This window comes from Saccopteryx leptura, chromosome 1 (genome assembly GCF_036850995.1).
Source record: "Saccopteryx leptura isolate mSacLep1 chromosome 1, mSacLep1_pri_phased_curated, whole genome shotgun sequence".
Classification (NCBI taxonomy): Eukaryota; Metazoa; Chordata; class Mammalia; order Chiroptera; family Emballonuridae; genus Saccopteryx; species Saccopteryx leptura.
In genome coordinates this window covers 7,467,156-7,486,171 of record NC_089503.1, presented here as the reverse complement: position 1 = coordinate 7,486,171, position 19,016 = coordinate 7,467,156, and the positions used below count along the sequence as shown (strand labels likewise).

Sequence of the window (19,016 nt, the reverse complement as noted above, 5' to 3'; positions counted from 1 at the left end):
TGCCATTACCTCTGAATGGAGGGCATCAAGGGCACGTCTGTCTGTGCCCAGATGGCTCTGCCCGCTCAGCCTGGCCCACAGGTTTCTTGGAGCAACTCCTATTCCCTACAGACCCGGGCCTAGGGCAGTTGGGGCTTGTCACCTAGTTCTTGAGCTCTCCCTAACATCCCAGGCCTGAGGCTCTCCCCCACCCCTGGGCCCAGGGTGCCAGCTCCTGTTCTGGGCCAGGAGGAAGATGAAGTACTCATCCTGGGATGAAAGGCTGACGGGCCTGGGCCGGGCCAGTAAACCACCCCACCCTCACTGGGAGGAACTCCGGGCACCCGTGTAAACTGAGTCATGGGGGGCGAGAAGGTGAGTCATGCTGCTTGTGAGTGGGAGCCAGCTAGGGCAGAATTTGCCTGCGTGGGCTCCTTGGCCATGCCTAATGGAGCCTCAGCTCCCCTCCAACACCCAGCAGGCCCCTGCAGGGCCAGCCTGGCTGAGAATCAGGGGCCTGGAGGCTGAACTCTCAGGGTGCACGCGTACGCCTGAGTGTGCGTGCCTGAGTGTGTGTGGCTTCGGGGTGGGGGGTGGCAGACAGGAAAGGGAGGCTCTGACTAGGGGAGGAAAGGATTGGGGTTTGGAAAGGAGTCAAAGCCCTAGAGAGGAAAATTTTGGCGGGAATGCTTCACTGCCCTCTCCTGGCCTCTGTGGGTTCAGCTGACCCCTCCCCCTCCCCGCCCCCCCAGGAGCCAGCTTTCTCCCTTCAGCCTGGGAGGAGCCAGGGCCAGAGGGTGACAAGTCTGTCCTCTAGGGGTCCCAGGGCCCAGGGACAGAGCTCCCTGTCACAGGGGTGTGTACAAGCGCTCTTGGGAGCTGTGCAGGCTGCTGCCGCATTTCTAGCCTTGACCATGGCCAAGTTCCTTAAGCTCTTTCTGCTGCCACAGACTCCTTTTCCGTAACAGGGGCTGTGAAGACCAAAATGAGGACACACTGTGCCTGGTGTAGAGAGGTCTGGGTTTTTATTTGCTCTTACTATCTTAGCCTGTTTTCTCGGTTAAAAGAATAGGTGAGGGGAGTCTGGTGGAGTAGCTCAGTTGGTCCTCATGTGCCAAAGCTGAGGGTTCAATCCCAGGCCAGGGCACACGCAAGAGTCAACCAATGAATGCATAAATAAGTGGAACAACAAATCAATATTCCCCTCTCTCTCTCAAAAAATATCAATTAAAAAAATTTAAAAACCAAAAAAAAATAAATAAATAAAAACCAAAGGGTGAGGTGCCTGACCAGTGGTGGTACAGTGGACAGAGTGTCAACCTGGGATGCTGAAGACCCAGGTTCAAAACCCCAAGGTCACTGGATTGAGTGTGGACTCATCACCTTGAGCACAGGTTCACCAGCTTAAGTGCGAGGTCTCCAGCTTGAGCGTGGGATCATAGACACGACCATAGGGTCGCTGGCTTGAGGCCCAAAGGTCGCTGGCTTGAGCAAGGGGTCACTGGCTCGGCTGGAGCCCCTGGGTCAAAGCATGTATGAGAAGCAATCAATGAGTAACTAGTGACGCAACTACAAGTTGATGCTTCTCATCTCCCTCCTACCTGCCTGCATGTCTGCCTGTCTCTATCCCTCCCTCTCTCTCTCACTAGAAAAAAAAAAGGAGTGAGGTGTCTCTTGTCCAGCCACCGCTCTGGTTTCAGTCTCTGGTGTTATCTGCAGGGGAGCTGCCCACTGTGCCCTGCCACCCTTCCCGACTCTGTCCCTTTGTTAAGCCTGGGACGTTTCCTTGCCCTGCTGGGAGGCCAGTCATCAAGAAAAGATGGGTTAGCCTGACCTGCGGTGGTGCGGTGGATAAAGCGTTGACCTGGAACACTGAAGTTGGTTTGAATGCCCAGGCTTGCCTGATCAAGGGACATACAAGGAGCAGCTACTACAAGTTGATGCTTCCCACTCCTCCCTTCCTCTTTTCTCTCTCTCTTCTCTCTCTAAAATCAATAAATAAAACCTTAAAAAAAAAAAAAAAAGATGGGCTTGATGGACTTCTGGGCCAGGTGCCCTCAGGTTACTCCTGTGTCTGGAGGATGGATGCACGTCAGAGAAGTGGGGAGTTTCCCTCCTTGGATGAATCAGCTGTGTGACCCAAGCCTTTGTCCCCGCCAGGGCCCCTCCCAGCAGCCAGGAGTGGGGCACAATTGCTCTGCTGGGAAAATCCCCAAAACCTTGCCAAAGCTCTAGCTGAAGCTTTCTCCTGACTCAGCTATTCCTTGTTCTCCCCGATTCAGCGCCCAGCCCCAGAGGGGATCAGGACCCTCCCCATTCCCTGGCCAGCTCCCCCCCAGCCTCCTCCCTGGGACTTGGGGGTTCGCAGAGTGCCAGTGAGAGGTGGTGTGTGGGGGTGTCTCCTCTCTCTGGCCTCAGGCATCCTTCCTGTGGTTTTATAAAAGGGACCAGAGTACAGGGGCTTGTCCAAGTTTACTCAGGCTAGACCACCCTGGACTAGACCACTTCCCTACAACCATGTGGAATGTGCTGTCAGCTTGAGGGGTGGGTCTTGGGGAGCCTTTGGCCTGGCAGGGGAGCGATCTCCATGGCAGGCCTACGAGCGCCTTCCTGTGCAGGCAGGCTTCATCACTGTAATCTCTGTGCTTGTTTTGCCACCAGGAGAATGGGAATCTCAGCCTTGGCTTAGACTCTCTCCCACACGGTTCTGGGGACCCAATCTGTGTGCTTTACAGATCAGATCCTAAGTCTTGTTTGTCTTTGCAGCCCCAAACCCAACAGCATTTTCTTATAGTGAGGGCTCAACAACTCATCAGGTACTCTGGAATTGGATTACCTGGATTCAAATTTTGCCTCTGCCAGTTATGGCTCTGAAACCTTGAACCAATTATTGAACCTCTCTGGGCCTCAGTTTTCTATTCTGCATAATGGGAAGAGAGCCATGCTTAGATGATATAATGCATGTAAATACTTAGCAGTGCCTAGTTCATGTTATGAATAGAATGAGGAAACAGGCTCAGAGACAGGAGTAACTTTCATTCAATCACTCATTTATTCAATAATATTGATTTGGTGCTTGTGCTAGGCCAAGGTCCTATGCTAGACACGGAGGCTACCCTGAGGGATAAAGCGCAGTAACTGTTCTTTTTTTTCTTTAAGTGAGAGAAGGGGAGATAGAGAGACAGACCCCGCATACGCCCTGACAAGGATTCACCCAACTACCCCCATCTGGGATGGATGCTCAAGTCAACAGAGCTATTCTCAGCACCTAGGGCTGATGCTCGAATCAACTGAGCCACTGGAGGGGAAGAGAGAGAGAGGAGAGAGAGGGCAGGGAAGAGAAGCAGATGGTCGCTTCTTATGTGTGCCCTGACCAGGGATTGAACCCAACATTCGCACACTGGGCCAATGCTCTGTCCACCAAGCAAACCGGCCAGAGCCTTGCAGCCACTGTTCTCGAGGGGCCCCAGACACAGATGAGAGCCACAGGTGGGTGGGTATTATGGGAGCCTGGGGTGCACACAGATGGGGAGGAAAAAATTCTGAGAATATGAGCCAGTGTGTGGTAGGTTTAAGTAGACTCAGCCAGGAAAACAGACGAAGGTCAGGTGTACCGGCAGAGGTACAGCGTAAACAGAAGCCCAAGAGTGAGAAAGGCCAGAATGCATGCAGGGAAACCACAGGCAGCTTGATTCTGGAACAAGGGTAAAGCAGGGGTTCAGGGGTTAGAGGATGAGGCGGGAGGGTCTGGCAGGGGCTGGATTCAAGCTGTGCACTCACCTGTTCATTTAATAATTAACGGAGAGGTTGCTCTAGCTAGGCACTGTGCTATGCTCTGGGGACAGGGCTGAGATTTAGACATTGTTTCTGCCTTCACTTAGCCCATATTCTGGGCATGTGGCTTAGGGGCCAATAGGAGATAGATATCAATCAAGTGATTACATAAGTAAACCTTCTCATCCTTGCTGCAGGACAGGTGTTCAAGCACAAGGAACAGCCTGGGGCTCAGGGCTGTGTGCCAGGGGGTGAAGGAAGTGCCAGCTGGCGCCAGTGGGGTGAGCATGAGCAGAAAGGGGTGCCTAGGGGAAGCTGGGACAGTCGGTGGCAGGGCTAGGTCATGGTTGGCTTAGGGGAGTGGACTCTAAATTACAAGCTGGGGAGCCACAGGGCTTTGAGGAGAGGAACACAGGTAGCTCTGTGCAGGAGAGCTGGCAGTAGGGGGACAGAGGGGAAGTGGGGGGGGGGGAACAGGGCAGAGGAGGCCAGTTTCAATGGCTTGGGAGAGTGAGGAATGGGCTAAAAGCAGGGCCATGAGGATGGAGAAGGGATGAGTGTGCAAAATGCTTAGTTATGGAGAGAACCAGGTGGTGCTGACACCACTTGGGGATCTTTGTGGGACCCATGAGGGCCTGGCCAGCAGCCCCACAAGCCTTGGCGCACTTTGGTCAAGTGCAGAACACTGGCAGTATGAGAAAGGCAGGGCACCAGGCTCCAATTCAGAGAGCGCCCAGCAATGGGGACTTCCCGGGGCCGGGCTGAGGGGGGACTCAGACCTGGGGAAGCTGGGGGGGGGGGAGGAAACTGCTGGGAGAGGCAGCTGGGGAGGGGGCCAAGCCAGCATCTCATGACTCATCCACTTCCACCCAGTCAGCCCAGTGGCATCTCCGCTCCCCTGCTCCAAATTCCGATTTGGTGAGGCTGCTGAAGGCTGAGTCAGCTCCGGCACGGCACGAGAGCAGTGTCTCAAGGGGTTTCCTGCCAGACACCCTGGCTTCCAACCACGGCCAAGGCCAGGCACTGGGCTGAGGGTGCAAAGCCAGGCTCTGAAGCTACAAGTCTCAGCCGAGTGCGGTGGCCCAGAGGGATGTGAATGACTGTGCCTGGTGGGTGGGTTGTAAAGGGATCACACTCCACCTGAGGAGGAGACAGGGACTGAGGTGCAAGTCCTAGCTCCGCCTGGCTCACCACATGGCCCTGAGGGAACAGCCTTCCTGTCCTGACTTCAATTTCCTTGACCACAGAATGGTGCCAAAATCTCCTTCTCAACAGGTTGTGACAATTCAACAATGCATCTGGAAGTGGTCTGCAAATGGTCCAGTAGCTCCCATGAGTCAGGGCGGGGGAGAGGTGAGGAGAAACAAGAGGGCTTCCTGGCCACTTACGACTGTGCAGGCTGCTAGCTGCACAAGGACCTCCAGCCCATCATGTTCATCAGACCATGCGCTCTCCCCCAGGAACGTCAGGACCAAGAGGGTGTTCTCTAATAGGCATAAATACACCGTGGGCTGGTAGGAGCCTCTTGGACTTGGGTGGGCCAAGCCCCTGGATTTAGGGGAAATCACCGAGAAACTGATTCTGATTCTTGGGATGGAAGGGAAGCAGGGCTGGCTTTGCAGAGGCTCTCAGAGAGGTTCCTAGCCTTGGCAACGAGGTGCATCTTATTACTGGGGAGAGTGAGGAGGGTCTAGTTAGGGCTGAGGGGCAGTCTTTCCTGGCCTCCCTCAAAGCAGGTGACAACCAACACAGTGTTTTTAAGAAAACACTCAAGACACAGACCCAAGCTGGGTTTTATTGAAATGCCAACAGCAGGCATGTGACACGTAGTGAAGGAAGGGAGGAAGGTGGTGCAGGTAGTGAGGTGACAGGGAGGGGCAGACCCCATGTCCATAGTCCTGGCATCCCCTTTCTTTGCCAGGGACTGAATAGATACAATCACTGCTCCCTCCAAAATAAAGGCATGCTCACGCCGGTAGGGCCTCGCCACCCTGGACTGCAGAAGCTCCAAGAGAGGGACCGGAAGCACTAAGTTTCGTCTCTTGTGAAGGAGAAAGAGAAAAGGGAGGGATGCAGGAGGGGGAGGTACACCCAAGGATGAAGGTGGCTAAGGAAGGTTCTCCTCCTGGGTGTCTGCACCCAGACTGAGGTCCTGGATGGCAGAGGGGAGCAGCAGCAAAGAGAAAGGCTGAGGGGCCGGCCCTCACAGAGTCAGAGCCTCCAGCTGATGGGGACTTGAGTCAGCCCTAACAGAGGGCAGAAGTTCAAGGGGATCGAAGACGCAGGCAGTTCCAGAGTGACCTAGTTCTCAGAGCTGGGGACTTGGCCTCCTTGGGACAGGAAGGAGGAAGAGGAGAGAATCCACCCCTAGCAGGGGGTGCAGAGAGTGGTCTTCTACAAATGGCCCTACTAGGTCAGTTCCACATTGTTGGCGCGGTCTAGCACACGGGAGCCACGAGAACTGCCCCCCAGCTGGAAACGGCTCTCATAGAGAGTGGGGCAGAGGTGCCAACGGTTGGCTCGGTAGATGCCCAAATAGGTGTAGACGTCAGGCTTGTAGGTGAGCAGACACTTAATACCTGCTGCACGGATGGCTGCATCTGCCTCCAGCACACCCAAGCGGTCCGTGAAGTCATCTGTGTAAACACAGATGACCTGGCGCCCACCCTCCTTGGCCCGTGGGCTCACTTTGGCTACCTGAAGCCGGCCCTCGACCACAGCCCGAGCAATGCCAGCCCAGGCATGGTCCAGCTTGAAGCCAGGTGTCAGGTGCATCAGCCACTTGCCCGAGAGCACATGGTGGGTGATGGCCAGCTGGCGTAGGGTACTCGGTGTGATGGACCGCCCACTGGTCTGCAGCGCCTCCCAGGCTGCCTGCAGGCCCTGCACGTCTCCGGAGTTGGGGATGTAGCCCTGCCCATATGCTGCAATCCAGCCCACAGGCTCAGAGTTGGGCGAGCTGGGGTCCCCATAGCGGGTAACTTGGGATGGTGGGTACTTGGCCAACCAGGCATCCAGCTCAGAGGCAGGTGTAGTGCGGGCATCAAACACCAACCAGGGGTCCATGTCAGCTGCCATGGCCTCGGCGGCAAGGTGCTCAGCAGTGTAGCCATCCTCACGGCCGCCTGGAGAGTCCTCCTCCTCCAGCTCCTCACCTGGCTCTATCCTGCTATGAGGGAACCGAATTAGGGTTCATAACCAGGCACCACACTAAACTCTGTGGCCTTGGGTAAGGCTTAACGTCCCTGTGCCTCAGTTGCCTCATCTTCACCATGGATAACATTTGTTCCTGGCGTATAGTGCTGTTGACAGTTAATTGCCCGAGGTGGAAAAGCACTCCCTGAGTGTTGCTGCTAATGTTATTACCACCCCTCTTACAGACAGAAAGATGAAGCTCACAGAGAAGGGACTTACCCAAGGTCACACCAGTAAGACAGGGCCGAAATGTGAATTTAAGTGTGGGAGCAACCGGCCCAGCTACATCTCCTGGCCCCGCCAATGACTGGCAGATATCCCGAAAGCTGGCATTTAATGCAGGAAGGCGCAGGAGCCCTCATTCGTGCAGCACCGAGGCAGGCCCTCCAGGGCCAGGCCTCCTGGGCGGGCGTTACCCGGCCCACTTAAAAATGAGCACACTGAGGCCTAGAGAAGGCAATGACGGGTCCAAGGCCAACGAAATGGGGCGATGCCCGGACTCGGACTCCGGCTAGTTAGAGCCTACCAGAGGGTCAGTTTCCGGCCTCGTCGTACTCCCCGCCATTAGCTCCCACAGCCAGAGCTTGACCCCCGCCCGGCCCTGCTATCTCCCGCCGCCCCACCATCACCTTCGGCCTTCGCTGCGCTCGGCACCGGTCCAGCCCCGGGCCCGGTTCCGTTCCTGCCGGGACTCCGCGCCATCGCCGCGCCCCGCCCCCGCCACGGCTGCAGCCGCCGCCGCCATCTTAGCGCCCCGCCGCCTCAACAACAACTTTATAGACAAGCTGCCGCGCCGGGGGCGGGGCCGGCCAGGGAAGAGGCGGGGCCTGTGGGGGCGGTGCTGACCTCGGGGGCGTGTTCAGAGCGAATCGTGTGGGGCGGGCTTGCCGGGGGCGGGGCTAACGTTCGCTCCTGTGGCCTGAGAGACCCGCGGGAGTAGTGGTGCTGCCCCGACTGAAGCGTACCGCCCGGAAGGCTCCGAGGGAGGGCACTCGGGCCCTGTGGCGTCCCTACCGGCGGCGCTAGGACCCGGTGGGGAGCGGCGGTGGGCGGAGCGGGCGGCGACAGGACCCGGGGGAACCTCGGCGGGCGGGCGGCGAGCAGGCCCGGGGGCCGGGAGGCTGCGGGCGGCGGCTCTGGGCCCGGCGCGGCGAGAGAACCGGAGATGCCGAGCAAGAAGAAGAAGTACAACGCGCGGTTCCCGCCGGTGAGCACGTGGTCGGGTCCGTGAAGAGAGAGCCCGTCTCCCCCGAGGCTCGGGCCCAGGCCCCGCCGGGGGGCGGGCGCATCGCGGTGTTCGGGGGGCCCAGACGCCCCGCCCCCTTCCGTGCCTTCCCCACGTCGGTGCCCCCCGCCCCCTTTCTTTCGGGATACCCCTCGCTTTCCCCGGCATCGTTTTCTGGGACTGAGGCGACGGGACCCGAGATCTCTGCTCCTCCCCAGGCGCGGATCAAGAAGATCATGCAGACGGACGAAGAGATTGGAAAGGTGGCGGCGGCCGTGCCTGTCATCATCTGTATCCTGTCGGGTGCTGGTCGCGTTGAGGGACGTGGGGGAGGGAGGCAGCCGGGGTTGCCTTGTGTGGGCTGGGGCCCCACTCCTGTGTTCTCCTTGACGCCCTTGAGCCCGGGCGCTAGAACTCTTCCTGGAGTCGCTTTTGAAGAAGGCCTGCCAGGTGACCCAGTCCCGAAACGCCAAGACCATGACCACATCCCACCTGTGAGTGGCCGTGGAGTTAGATGGAAGGGCCCCGTGGGGCTCTGCCCTAGGAGTGGACACACTTAAGAGAGGCTGTGGCCTATGTAGGCGGTTGGCAAACAGGTCCTGGGGCCGGGAGACTGCAGGTGGGAAACTGCTGGGAGACCATTAAGGCCTTAGAGGCTGGTAGGTGTGAACTTGGAGAAAAGGGGTCCAGTGTTATAGTAAAGGGACAAGTTCGGATGGTGGAGATGGGGTGGAGGTTTTCAGACTCCATTCTTCTGACATGCAGAGCTTCTTGCCGCCCCCTTCTGAGAGCCCAGATATCTCAGCTTCTGCCAGATGCCAGCCCCTCCCCTCCTCTTTCAGGAAGCAGTGCATTGAGCTGGAGCAGCAGTTTGACTTCTTAAAGGACCTGGTGGCATCCGTGCCTGACATGCAGGGGGATGGGGAAGACAACCACATGGATGGGGACAAGAGTGCCCGCAGGTGGGGAGCCAAGGCCAAGTGTCCAGGTGTAGAGGGCCAAGGCCACTGGGGTTCGAGGTGGCTGGGGGGTGGGGAAGGAGCAGGGAGATGGACTGTACCTTCTCTAAGGGGCCGGAAACCAGGCAGCAGTGGCCGGAAGAACGGTGGGATGGGAAGCAAAGGCAAGGACAAGAAGCTGTCGGGAACAGACTCAGAACAGGAGGTGAGTGAGGCCCCCCAGTCCTTGGTCTTGCCCCTCCAAGCTGGCTGGAGGCCTGACCATCCTCATCTGTGATCTTTTTATATTGCGGCTTCTTTGTTTATAAACGGGGGCTGTGGAGGTCAACCTCCTGTCCCTGCCACTCCCAGGGGTCTAGGCTCTCCAGTGATGGCCCCATGCCTTTCTTGTCATCTCTGACTCCTGCCTTGCTCCCAGGATGAGTCTGAGGACACTGACAGTGACGGGGAAGAGGAGATGCCACAGGCTCCACCTCAGGCCAGCCACCCTGCTGCCCACTTTCAGAGGTGAGCGGCTCAGTGGCCCAGGGGGTGGGGGGGCAGCATACTTGTTCTCCAGGCTTCTCTGCCACTTGCTTCTGTTGATTGTGGCGGATCTGGGGAGTGGGAAGGGAGGAACTGAGGAGGGCTTAAAGATAGGAGACTGTGCTCTCAGAAGGCCCCTTCTTCCCCTGGGGAGGGCAGTGCGTGGGGCCTGGGCGGGGCTGTGGCACCTGCTCCAGACCCTTCCCTTTTCTGGGCTTGGCCCACCTTTGATAGGGAGGGCGGTGGGCCCGGAACTGCCTGCGTTGGGAGCGGGGTGGGGCTCAGTGGGTGCTGGAGAGTGACCTGATCTTCCTCTCCTGCTTTCTGCCCTGCAGCCCCCCAACACCTTTCATGCCCTTCACCTCGACTCTGCCTATGCCCCCAGCACCCCCTGGCCCCTCAGCACCTGATGCAGAGGACGAAGAGGATTATGACTCCTAGCGCCCTCTGCCCCCCAGGCCACACCCCCTTTTAGTTTGTTTTAGTTGTTTTGGGGGGAGGAGAGAGGATAGAGTTGTTCTTAAATTTATTAAAAAAATAATAATAAAAGGGAAGGTCAGTTGTCTGTTCCAGCCTCTGTCCAGGGCTTTGTGGCCACATTCCCACCCATCCACCTGACTTCCCCCTACTAAGTGGTGGGCCACAGTGGTTGAGTGAAGAGAGGGGCTGGAGGCCATGGATTTGCCAGGGCAGGACCAGGGGTGCTGATGGAAGGAAGGTGGGCCTGATGGAAGGAGTGGTATAGAGCCTGAGCCAGCAGATGCCAGCCATGCTGGGGGACAGCCTATATCATGCTGTGCAACCCTGGGTAGGTTCCTACCCTTCTCTGAGCAGCCTCTTGTCTCTCTGATGGATATTGCAGAGGGATAGTTGAGACAAATAATAGGAACTGTAGAGCTATACCTGGTGCTGTGAAGGGCGCAGAAGGGGTGGTGGGAGCAAGGGTAGATGAGATTGTGGAGGACCTCAAAGGCCAGCTTGTGAACAGTGCAGTGACACCGTCCCTCGGTCTGTCCACATCCAAACTGAGCAGACCCCACAAGGCAGATGTGCTTTCAGGGGGTGGTGGCCCGGTGAGGCAGGCAGGGGGCCTGGGGAGCAGTGGGCAGATGACGTCCATGTTGACAATGACGCAAGCACTGATGGCTGACTGGACACGCGCTGAGAGGGAGTGAACCCTCGAGGACTCAGGCTTCTGGCTGCAGCACCTTGGCTCTTTTCTGGCTGGGGACCCAGGAGGAAGAGCAGGATTAATCTGAGCATCACAAGTTTGGCTGTGATGAATTTGGGGTGCCTATGAGGAGAGGTGTGGAGTGGGCGTTTGGACATAGGGGCCCAGAGAGTAGGTGGCCTCGCTTCGGAGAGGGGGCGGTCCACCAGAGGAGACTGAGGAACAGCCAGACCCAGAGCCCACAGGAATGACTGGCAGTGCTCACCCGGGGGTGTCTAGGGGGAGGGAAAGGCCACTGTTGAACGTCAGGACACCTTGCAGGCCTCGGGGAAGCCTTCGCCAAAGCTGCCTCCAAGCTGCCTCTGGGGCTTGGTGGTTGGTGGCCAGGCGGGAGCGCTGGTGGGAGACAGGTGAGCTGAAGCGACACTGCTCGGGACTGTGGAGTCAGGAGAGCAGTCTCTCAGGGGAGATAGAAGTTTTTGTTTCTGATTTCTTTTTTAGATTTTTTTTTTTTTTGTATTTTTCTGAAGCTGGAAACAGGGAGAGACAGTCAGACAGACTCCCGCATGCACCCGACCGGGATCCACCCGGCACGCCCACCAGGGGGCGACGCTCTGCCCACCAGGGGGCGATGCTCTGCTGCGACCAGAGCCACTCTAGCGCCTGAGGCAGAGGCCACAGAGCCATCCCCAGTGCCTGGGCCATCTTTGCTCCAATGGAGCCTCGCTGCGGGAGGGGAAGAGAGAGACAGAGAGGAAGGAGAGGGGGAGGGGTGGAGAAGCAGATGGGCACCTCTCCTGTGTGCCCTGGCAGGGAATCGAACCAGGGACTTCCGCACGGCAGGCCGACGCTCTACCACTGAGCCAACTGGCCAGGGCCTCTTTTTTAGATTTTTATGTATTGATTTTAGAGGGGTGGGGGGAGGAGCAGGAAGTATCAACTCATAGTAGTTCTTTCCTGTATATGCTTTGACCGGGCAGGCCCAGGGATTTGAACTGGTTGCCTCAGCGTTCCAGGTCGAGGCTTTATCCACTGTGTCACCACAGCTCTGACTGTTTCTGTTTTGTTTTGTTTTTTGTTTTTATTTTTTTTAGAGAGAGAGAGAGAGACGGACAGACAGGAAGGGAGAGATGAGAAGCATCAACTCATAGTTTTTGGCACCTTAGTTGTTCATTGATTGCTTTTTCATATGTGCTTTGACCAGGGCACTCCAGCTGAGCCAGTGACCTCTTGTTCAAGCTAGCAATCTTGAGCTCAAGCCAGCGACCTTGTGCTTCAAACCAGTGACCCCTGGGGTCATGTCTAGGCTCCCCTGCTCAAGCTGTAAGAGCCTATTCTCAAGCTGGTGACTTCGGGGTTTTGAACCTGGGTCCTCAGCGTCCCTGGCCCATGGTCTATCCACCGCACCACCGCCTGGTCAAGCTGTTTGTTTTGTAATACGGCAGAAATGCAAGCTTGTAGTGAAGGAGGTATGAAGGGACAGAAGGGGGGAGAATTAGTTGCCTGAGGTGACCCCAGCCTGACTAGGTAGAGTGTGCTGAGTGGGTTTAGATGGGAGGATTGCAGTGTTGCATTTTTATCTGAGCTGTCTGACTTCTGTGGAATAGGAGGCTGCTGGTTGGTGAGGATGGGCCCAGACAGCTGGAGCATGGGGCACGTGGGTCCTGTCTGCCTCTCATCTGCTCGCCCTCTGGGTATAGTGCACCTGCTTTCATTTGGAAAACCATCTCTCTGCAGCGTGTGGAGCAGACCCCACTCCCTGGGATTGAGGGACGGGAACATCACCCTAGCCTGGCAGTTACAGCACCACGTGTTCTGGCCACAGTGACTGGTACAGGCAGGTTGTGACCACTGGGATTTTAACTTCTTTTCTTTTTTTGGTTTTTTTCTGAAGCTGGAAATGGCGAGGCAGTCAAACAGACTCCTGCATGCGCCTGACCGGGATCCACCCGGCATGCCCACCAGGGGCGATGATGCTCTGCCCATCTGGGGCGTTGCTCTGTTGCAACCAGAGCCATTCTAGCACCTGAGGCAGAGGCCATGGAGCCATCCTCAGAGCCCGGGCCAACTCTGCTCCAATGGAGCCTTGGCTGTGAGAGGTGAAGAGAGAGACAGGAGAGGGGGAGGAGTGGAGAAGCAGATGGGCGCCTCTCCTGTGTGCCCTGGCCGGGAATCGAACCCGGGACCCCTCACACCAGGCCGACGCTCTACCACTGAGCCAACTGGGCAGGCCCACCACTGGGATTTTAGATGGGACCATTGAGAAAGGGTTTTGACACAATTGCTGGCTTCCTTGTGGCTTGAGGGACACAGGAAACCCTTTTAAGAGTCCAGGTGAGGGTGACAGTGGCCACACTGGGGTAGCCAGCACCACTGAGTGCAGCTGGAAGCTCCTTCCAAGCCTGAGGGGTGACCTGACTGGAAGCAAGGCCAGCACAATAGCTCTAGGAGGCTCCGAGTCAGTGTCTGATGGCATTTGAGCCCCTGCCTGAAGCCTGTATACCTTGGGCTTCTTAGTCACATGAACCAATAAACAATTTTCCCCCTGAAAGGCAGCTGGGTTTCTGTCACTGGGAACTGACGGAGCTCTAGCTGACAGGGACCACAAGTGGGAGGTGGTTCCTATCAGCCCAGGAGTGGGAGTGGGTTTTTCTAGTCCCAGGGGAGGTGAGCACATGGGCCCGCACAGCTGAGAGCACGTGGTGAGGCCATGAGGAGTTGTGGGGGGAGACCCTGTGAATCTGCTGCTGGGTTCTGTCTAAAAGGTCAGATTCTGAATTGAGAGGGCTTGAATGACAGGGCTGAGTGACAGTTGTGGAAAGTGATGAGGCCAGGGTTCAGGGGGCACCCTGATGCAGGCACAAATCTCAAGGAGGTGTAAAGGCAGGGGTGAGGTTGCCCGGAGCCCCCGCTCCTGGCCCGCTGGTTCACCCTTGGCAGAGTGCTTATGAGCGGAACCTCCAGAACCAGCCCTCCGTTCAACTCCTGGCGTCTTCACTTAAAATAGGTTCTCTAGCTTCTCTGTGTTCAGTTTTCTCATCTGTAAAATGGGGCTAGTTATTACCTATGTTAGTTATACTGTACCGGGAAGACTAGTTATACCTATTAGATAGGGCCAAGAGCTGATGTAACAAACTCAAGATATATGGGCTCAAATACAATGGAAGTTTTTTGTGCTCATACAAGGTTCATAATGGGATTTGTCTGATCACTGGGCAGTGCTTCTTCAAGAGGAACTTAAGGGCTAGGCTTTTTCTATCTTGTGGCCTCATTATCCTCCACTCATAACTTCCAAAGTCACTGTGGAAAGGGAAAGCTCAGAGCCCACGGAGGTTTTTCTGGGCCTCTGTTCCCCTTGTATTGGAACTGCCACAAGATTCTGCCCTGGGGAGGCTAGGAAAAGTGGTTTAGCCAACCTGGGTGACCAACCAGCCAGTTTCTGCTGCAGGACCTCACAGGCCATTGGAAGGGGCCTGGTTTAGCCTCGGCCACATGTTAGGAGTGCAGCCTCCTGAATCAGAGGATGGTGACCCAGGATGGGCCTGGCCTCTGGGTGCCTCCTGGGAGTGAAAAAAGATGGCTCTGCCCTGTGGGCACCTGGGCACTAGGTAGGGGCAGCTTGTGAGCACCCCACCTTACAGAGCTCCACCTGGAAACCAGATGAACTTATTTCTTTATTTTCTATCCATTGAAGAGCCTTGAGCCTCAGCTGCGCCCTAGGATGTAAGTGTGACCAGTGTGTGAAATGAGGCAGCTTCTGAGGCCAGTGTGGGAGTTGGGGACCTTGACCTTCATGTGAAGTGTATCGGCTCCCCGTCCTGCAAAGTGGAGAGCCTCCCTCCCCAGCCCATCTAAGGATTCATGCAGCAAGCATTTATTGAGAACCCAGCATCATTACTCAGCAGGGAAATGACTTGCCACCATCACCCTCCAGAACCCCGAAACGAAGAAGTGTGACATCACCAAGTGCTGGAGAGGAGGTGGCAACTCCCGAACTTACTCTGTTGGTGGGAATGTCATTTGCTGCAGCCATCTTAGAAAGTGATTTCTCATAGAGTCTATTGACATATGCTTCCCTGTGACACAGTAGTCCCACATCCACCACAAGACACGTACAAGGTGCATCTGAAACCTAACATATATGTATAATTTTGTTAACCAGTATCATCCTGATAAATTCAGTTAAAAATATGTTGATTGCCCTCAAATAGAATCAAGCCAAATGCCTATCAACAGGAACATGGGTAAGTCAGTGGTAGAATGCTGTATAAGAGAACAGCAGTAAAGAAGAACGAACCAGTCTTGCTCACAACACCGTGGGTGAACCCTGCACATGTTACATGGAGCAAAAGAAGCCAAACAAGTACAAACTGTTATGTCATTTGTTTACATGAAGTTCTGGGGAGGTGAAACTAATTCACAGTGATGGAAGTCAGTATAAAGATTACTTCAGGGGGCGGAGGTTGCCTGGGATGGGACACAAGAGCCTTCTGGAATGTTCTATAACAGTTTTAAAACTGCCAGTCTATGGATGTCAGCCAGAAATTTCATGCTAGTCCACGAAAGAGTTAACTGATATATGAATTTTTTTTTGATATATGAATATTACAGACCCAATGATCTCAGTCGAATTCACTTATGCTCAGGGTGATTACTGCTTTAGCGGTCCCTGAAATAATTGTTTTCACTGGTTCCCAAATGTAAAAAGGTTGAAAACCACTATTCTATAGCTTTCACTGAGTGGTGGTTTGATACAAAAATATATTAAGCTGCGCACTTAAGAAAAATATATTATGCATGCACTTTTATGAAATCCTTATAAAATTTTTATCTGTCTATTGAGATGCTGTTGCACAGGTGACTCTTCTAAGTGGTGGTGATTATGTGAACAAAATATTCTTGGGGTTTATTTCTGATGGGGAGAGACAGATAATAAAGAAGTATGTTAGATGGTGATACATGACCTGGGAGAAATAACAGTAGGGAGTGGGGAGTCCTGGACATTCTATGCAGGGTTCAGGGGAGACTGATAAGGTGAGGTTGGAGTAAAAACCCCATTAAGGGCCCTGGCTGGTTTGCTCAGTGGTAGAGCATTGGCCTGGCATGCAGGAGTCCTGGGTTCAATTCCTGGCCAGGGCACACAGGAGAAGCACCCATCTGCTTCTCCACCCCTTTCCCTCTCCTTCCTCTCTGTCTCTCTCTTCCCCTCCCGCAGCCAAGGCTCCATTGGAGCAAGTTGGCCCCGGCGCTGAGGATGGCTCTATGGCCTCTGCCTCAGGCGTTAGAATGGCTCTGGTTGTAAAGGAGCACGCCCCAGATGGGCAGAGCATCGCCCCCTGGTGGGCATGCCAGGTGGATCCTGGTCGGGCGCATGTGGGAGTGTCTGACTGCCTCCCCATTTCCAACTTCAGAAAAATACAAAAAACAACAACCCATTAAGGGAGGATGGGCAGTCACAGCTATCTGGGGAGAAGGTGCAGTGGGGTAAAGTCCAGAAGGACTGAGATGTGATTCCATGGGATTTCCTCCCTCTCTCCCACTTCTTCAGGCACCTGACATCCTGCCTTGATGGGGGGTGTCCTGTGGTGCTGGGAGCTTCTCGGGCTTCATGGAGGGGAAGAAGGTAGTCATGTAGGTGTAGGAGGAGCTCCTCCCCCAGACGGGCCCCAGGTGCTGCTAGAGCTGGAGGCCCCAGCGGCTGGGAGAGAAGGGGAGGGGAGGCAGAGGGGAGGGGTGCCATGACCTCCCAGCATCCACTGGCCGGAAGTGTGAGAGCGATCACTGTGTGGTCTCGGTGACCCATGTGGCTTCACCTCTTCACCTCCCCAGGCTTCACCTTCCACAGCCGTGACTGTGTTGTTGATGCCACTCGTGCTTTCTGAGGGTGGGGGGGGGCACAAGCGTGTTGTCCTCTTCTAGGAGAGCTGTTCTCATTACCCACATTCTACAGATGAGGAGACTGAGGCTCTGAAAGTGAGATGAGTGGCCTGAGTTTGCTCATTGGCCCAAAGGGTGTCAAGGGCTTGTACAGGGGTCTGAAGGTGGAGGGTCCAGTGGGTGTGGGTGGGGCAGAGGGTGGAGCTAACAAACTCCCCGCACCTGAGGCTGCACCCCCATCCCTTCTCTTGTATGGTAGGTTTGGCTTCAACACATGGACGGTACCAAGTTCCCACTCTTCTAGGTTGTGAGCTCTGTGGCAGAGGAATGGTACCTGGGTCACAATTGCCTGGCTCCTCCTCTCCTAGGGCACAGCTTTTGGTGCGAGTGACAGGTGGCTCTGGACTCTCTCAGGGGCCTCTTTGTAGCTGGGGAGCGGAGCAGGGGCTGTGTGAAGCTGACTTTCCATCACCAGAGTGAGCTATCTATTGTGAAATCATGTTTTTCCTATTTTGTGTGCATGCACCTGTTCAGATAAGATTCTGCAACCAACCCAGTAATCAGAGAGCTGCAAGGGAATGCACAAGATCCAACAGGACACTCATCAGGTTGCAAGAACAGGAAGTCAGTAGGGAAATGGAAGTCTGGTGTTTGGAGTGGGAATGCAAACTAGCAGGAATGTTTGAAAGGGCAGTTTGGCAGCTAAGTGCCCTGTGGCAATTCTGCTCTTTGGTAAAACCTCTCACAAATAGACATGTCTTAAGCATGGTTTGAGGTGGCAAAAAGTTGGAGGCTGGAGGTATCCGTCATTGGTGAACGCATGACAGATAGCAATGTAGACAAAATATAAAAGCATTGTGTTGAGTGAAAAACAGAAAAAGATCAAGATCTACAGCACAGCAGTGTTTATGGAAACCAAAAACAGATGAACACCACAATCCTGTATATTTCTACTGTTTACTCTATGACCTCAAGCAAATGACTGAACCTCTCTGTGCTTCAGTTTTCTCATCTATAAAATGGGAACAATGCCTGACCTGTGGTGACGCAGTGGTAAAGCATTGACCTGGCACGCTGAGGTTGCTGGTTCGAAACCCTGGGCTTGCCTTGTTAAGGCATGTATGAGAGTTGATGCTTCCTGCTACCCCCTCCAAAATGAATAAATAAAAATCTAAAAAAAAAAACCAACAAACAAAAAAATGGGGACAATAGCAGCACTTCCTTTAGGGACAGGTGATGATGACATGAGATATGACACAAAGTGCTCAGCACAGAGCCTGGCACCCAGTAAGCACCCAGTCAATGGTGCCTCCCATAACTGACAGAAACGGAAAGCAGATGGGAAGGGCGTGTGTAAACACACAAGACGTGGGAGCGGGGGAGCAGGAACAGGATCGGGGAGGGGCTGAAGGGGACAGTCCATATTAAAAGGAGGTATTTTGCCTGGTCTATGGTGGCACAGTGGATAAAGCGTTGACCTCGAATACTGAGGTTGTCCAGTCAAGGCACATATGGTAAGTAACCAGCGAACAACTAAAGTGAAGCAGCTATGAGTTGAAACATCTCGCTTCTCTCCCCTCTCTCTCTGTAAAATCAATCAATAAAAATATTTTTTAAATAAAAGGAAGCTGAGATTTTGATAGGGTTTGAGTTCAACCAATTTGGAAAGCATTCATATCTCTGGGTTTGTTTTCACTGACAGATATTTTCTCTAGGTTCTTAATCACATTTTCCTCTTTTGTGTGTACATTAATTTTTTATTGAGTGCCACATTGTGAATTTTACATTACTGATCTGGATCAATATTGGATTGATCTGGATTTTATTGAATTACTTTAAAGAATGTTGGACCTGTCCTGGCAATTTAGTTTTTTTGTTTGTTTGTTTTTTGTATTTTTCTGAAGCTGGAAATGGGGAGAGGCAGTCAGACAGACTCCCGCATGCGCCCGACCGGGATCCACCCGGCACGCCCACCAGGGGGCGGTGCTCTGCCCATCCGGGGTGTCGCTCTGTCGTGACCAGAGCCACTCTAGCGCCTGGGGCAGAGGCCAAGGAGCCATTCCCAGCGCCCGGGCCATCCTTTGCTCCAATGGAGCCTCGGCTGCAGGAGGGGAAGAGAGAGACAGAGAGGAAGGAGAGGGGGAGGGGTGGAGAAGCAGATGGGCGCATCTCCTGTGTGCCCTGGCCGGGAATCGAACCCGGGACTTCCGTACACCAGGCCGACGCTCTACCACTGAGCCAACCGGCCAGGGCGGCAATTTAGTTTTTTTTTTTTTTTTTTGTATTTTTCTAAAGCTGGAAACGGGGAGAG

At 54.8% G+C, this 19,016-nt stretch overlaps 3 protein-coding genes across 4 annotated transcripts in view; 2 read left to right on the top strand and 1 right to left on the bottom strand.

Annotated features, from left to right (window-relative positions):
* Nucleotides 1-5,528: 5,528 nt before the first annotated feature.
* On the bottom strand, nucleotides 5,529-7,765 carry C1H11orf68 (chromosome 1 C11orf68 homolog). Of its 2 annotated transcripts, none has more exons than XM_066357544.1 (2): nucleotides 7,578-7,765; nucleotides 5,529-6,922 (listed from the first exon to the last, which is right to left on the bottom strand). In XM_066357544.1, the coding sequence occupies exons 1-2, from the start codon at nucleotides 7,691-7,693 to the stop codon at nucleotides 6,163-6,165; spliced, it is 876 nt and encodes a 291-aa protein (XP_066213641.1). In that variant the 5' UTR covers nucleotides 7,694-7,765; the 3' UTR covers nucleotides 5,529-6,162. The 2 variants fall into 2 exon arrangements, with proteins under 2 accessions (XP_066213641.1, XP_066213726.1); XM_066357629.1 differs by having other exon boundaries at nucleotides 5,529-6,919; nucleotides 7,578-7,759.
* Nucleotides 7,766-7,877: 112 nt separating this feature from the next.
* Nucleotides 7,878-10,222, top strand: DRAP1 (DR1 associated protein 1). Its single transcript, XM_066358321.1, has 7 exons — nucleotides 7,878-8,155; nucleotides 8,392-8,464; nucleotides 8,574-8,667; nucleotides 9,016-9,135; nucleotides 9,244-9,337; nucleotides 9,551-9,639; nucleotides 9,993-10,222. Exons 1-7 carry the CDS (start codon nucleotides 8,114-8,116, stop codon nucleotides 10,096-10,098), a joined length of 618 nt encoding a protein of 205 aa, XP_066214418.1. The 5' UTR covers nucleotides 7,878-8,113; the 3' UTR covers nucleotides 10,099-10,222.
* Nucleotides 10,223-10,359: 137 nt separating this feature from the next.
* TSGA10IP (testis specific 10 interacting protein) overlaps nucleotides 10,360-19,016 on the top strand; it is a 31,228-nt gene continuing 22,571 nt past the window's right edge. The window contains exon 1 of the mRNA XM_066351849.1: nucleotides 10,360-10,465. Within this exon, the coding sequence (XP_066207946.1) occupies nucleotides 10,418-10,465 (48 nt within the window). The 5' untranslated portion in view covers nucleotides 10,360-10,417. The remainder of the gene's footprint in view (nucleotides 10,466-19,016) is intronic.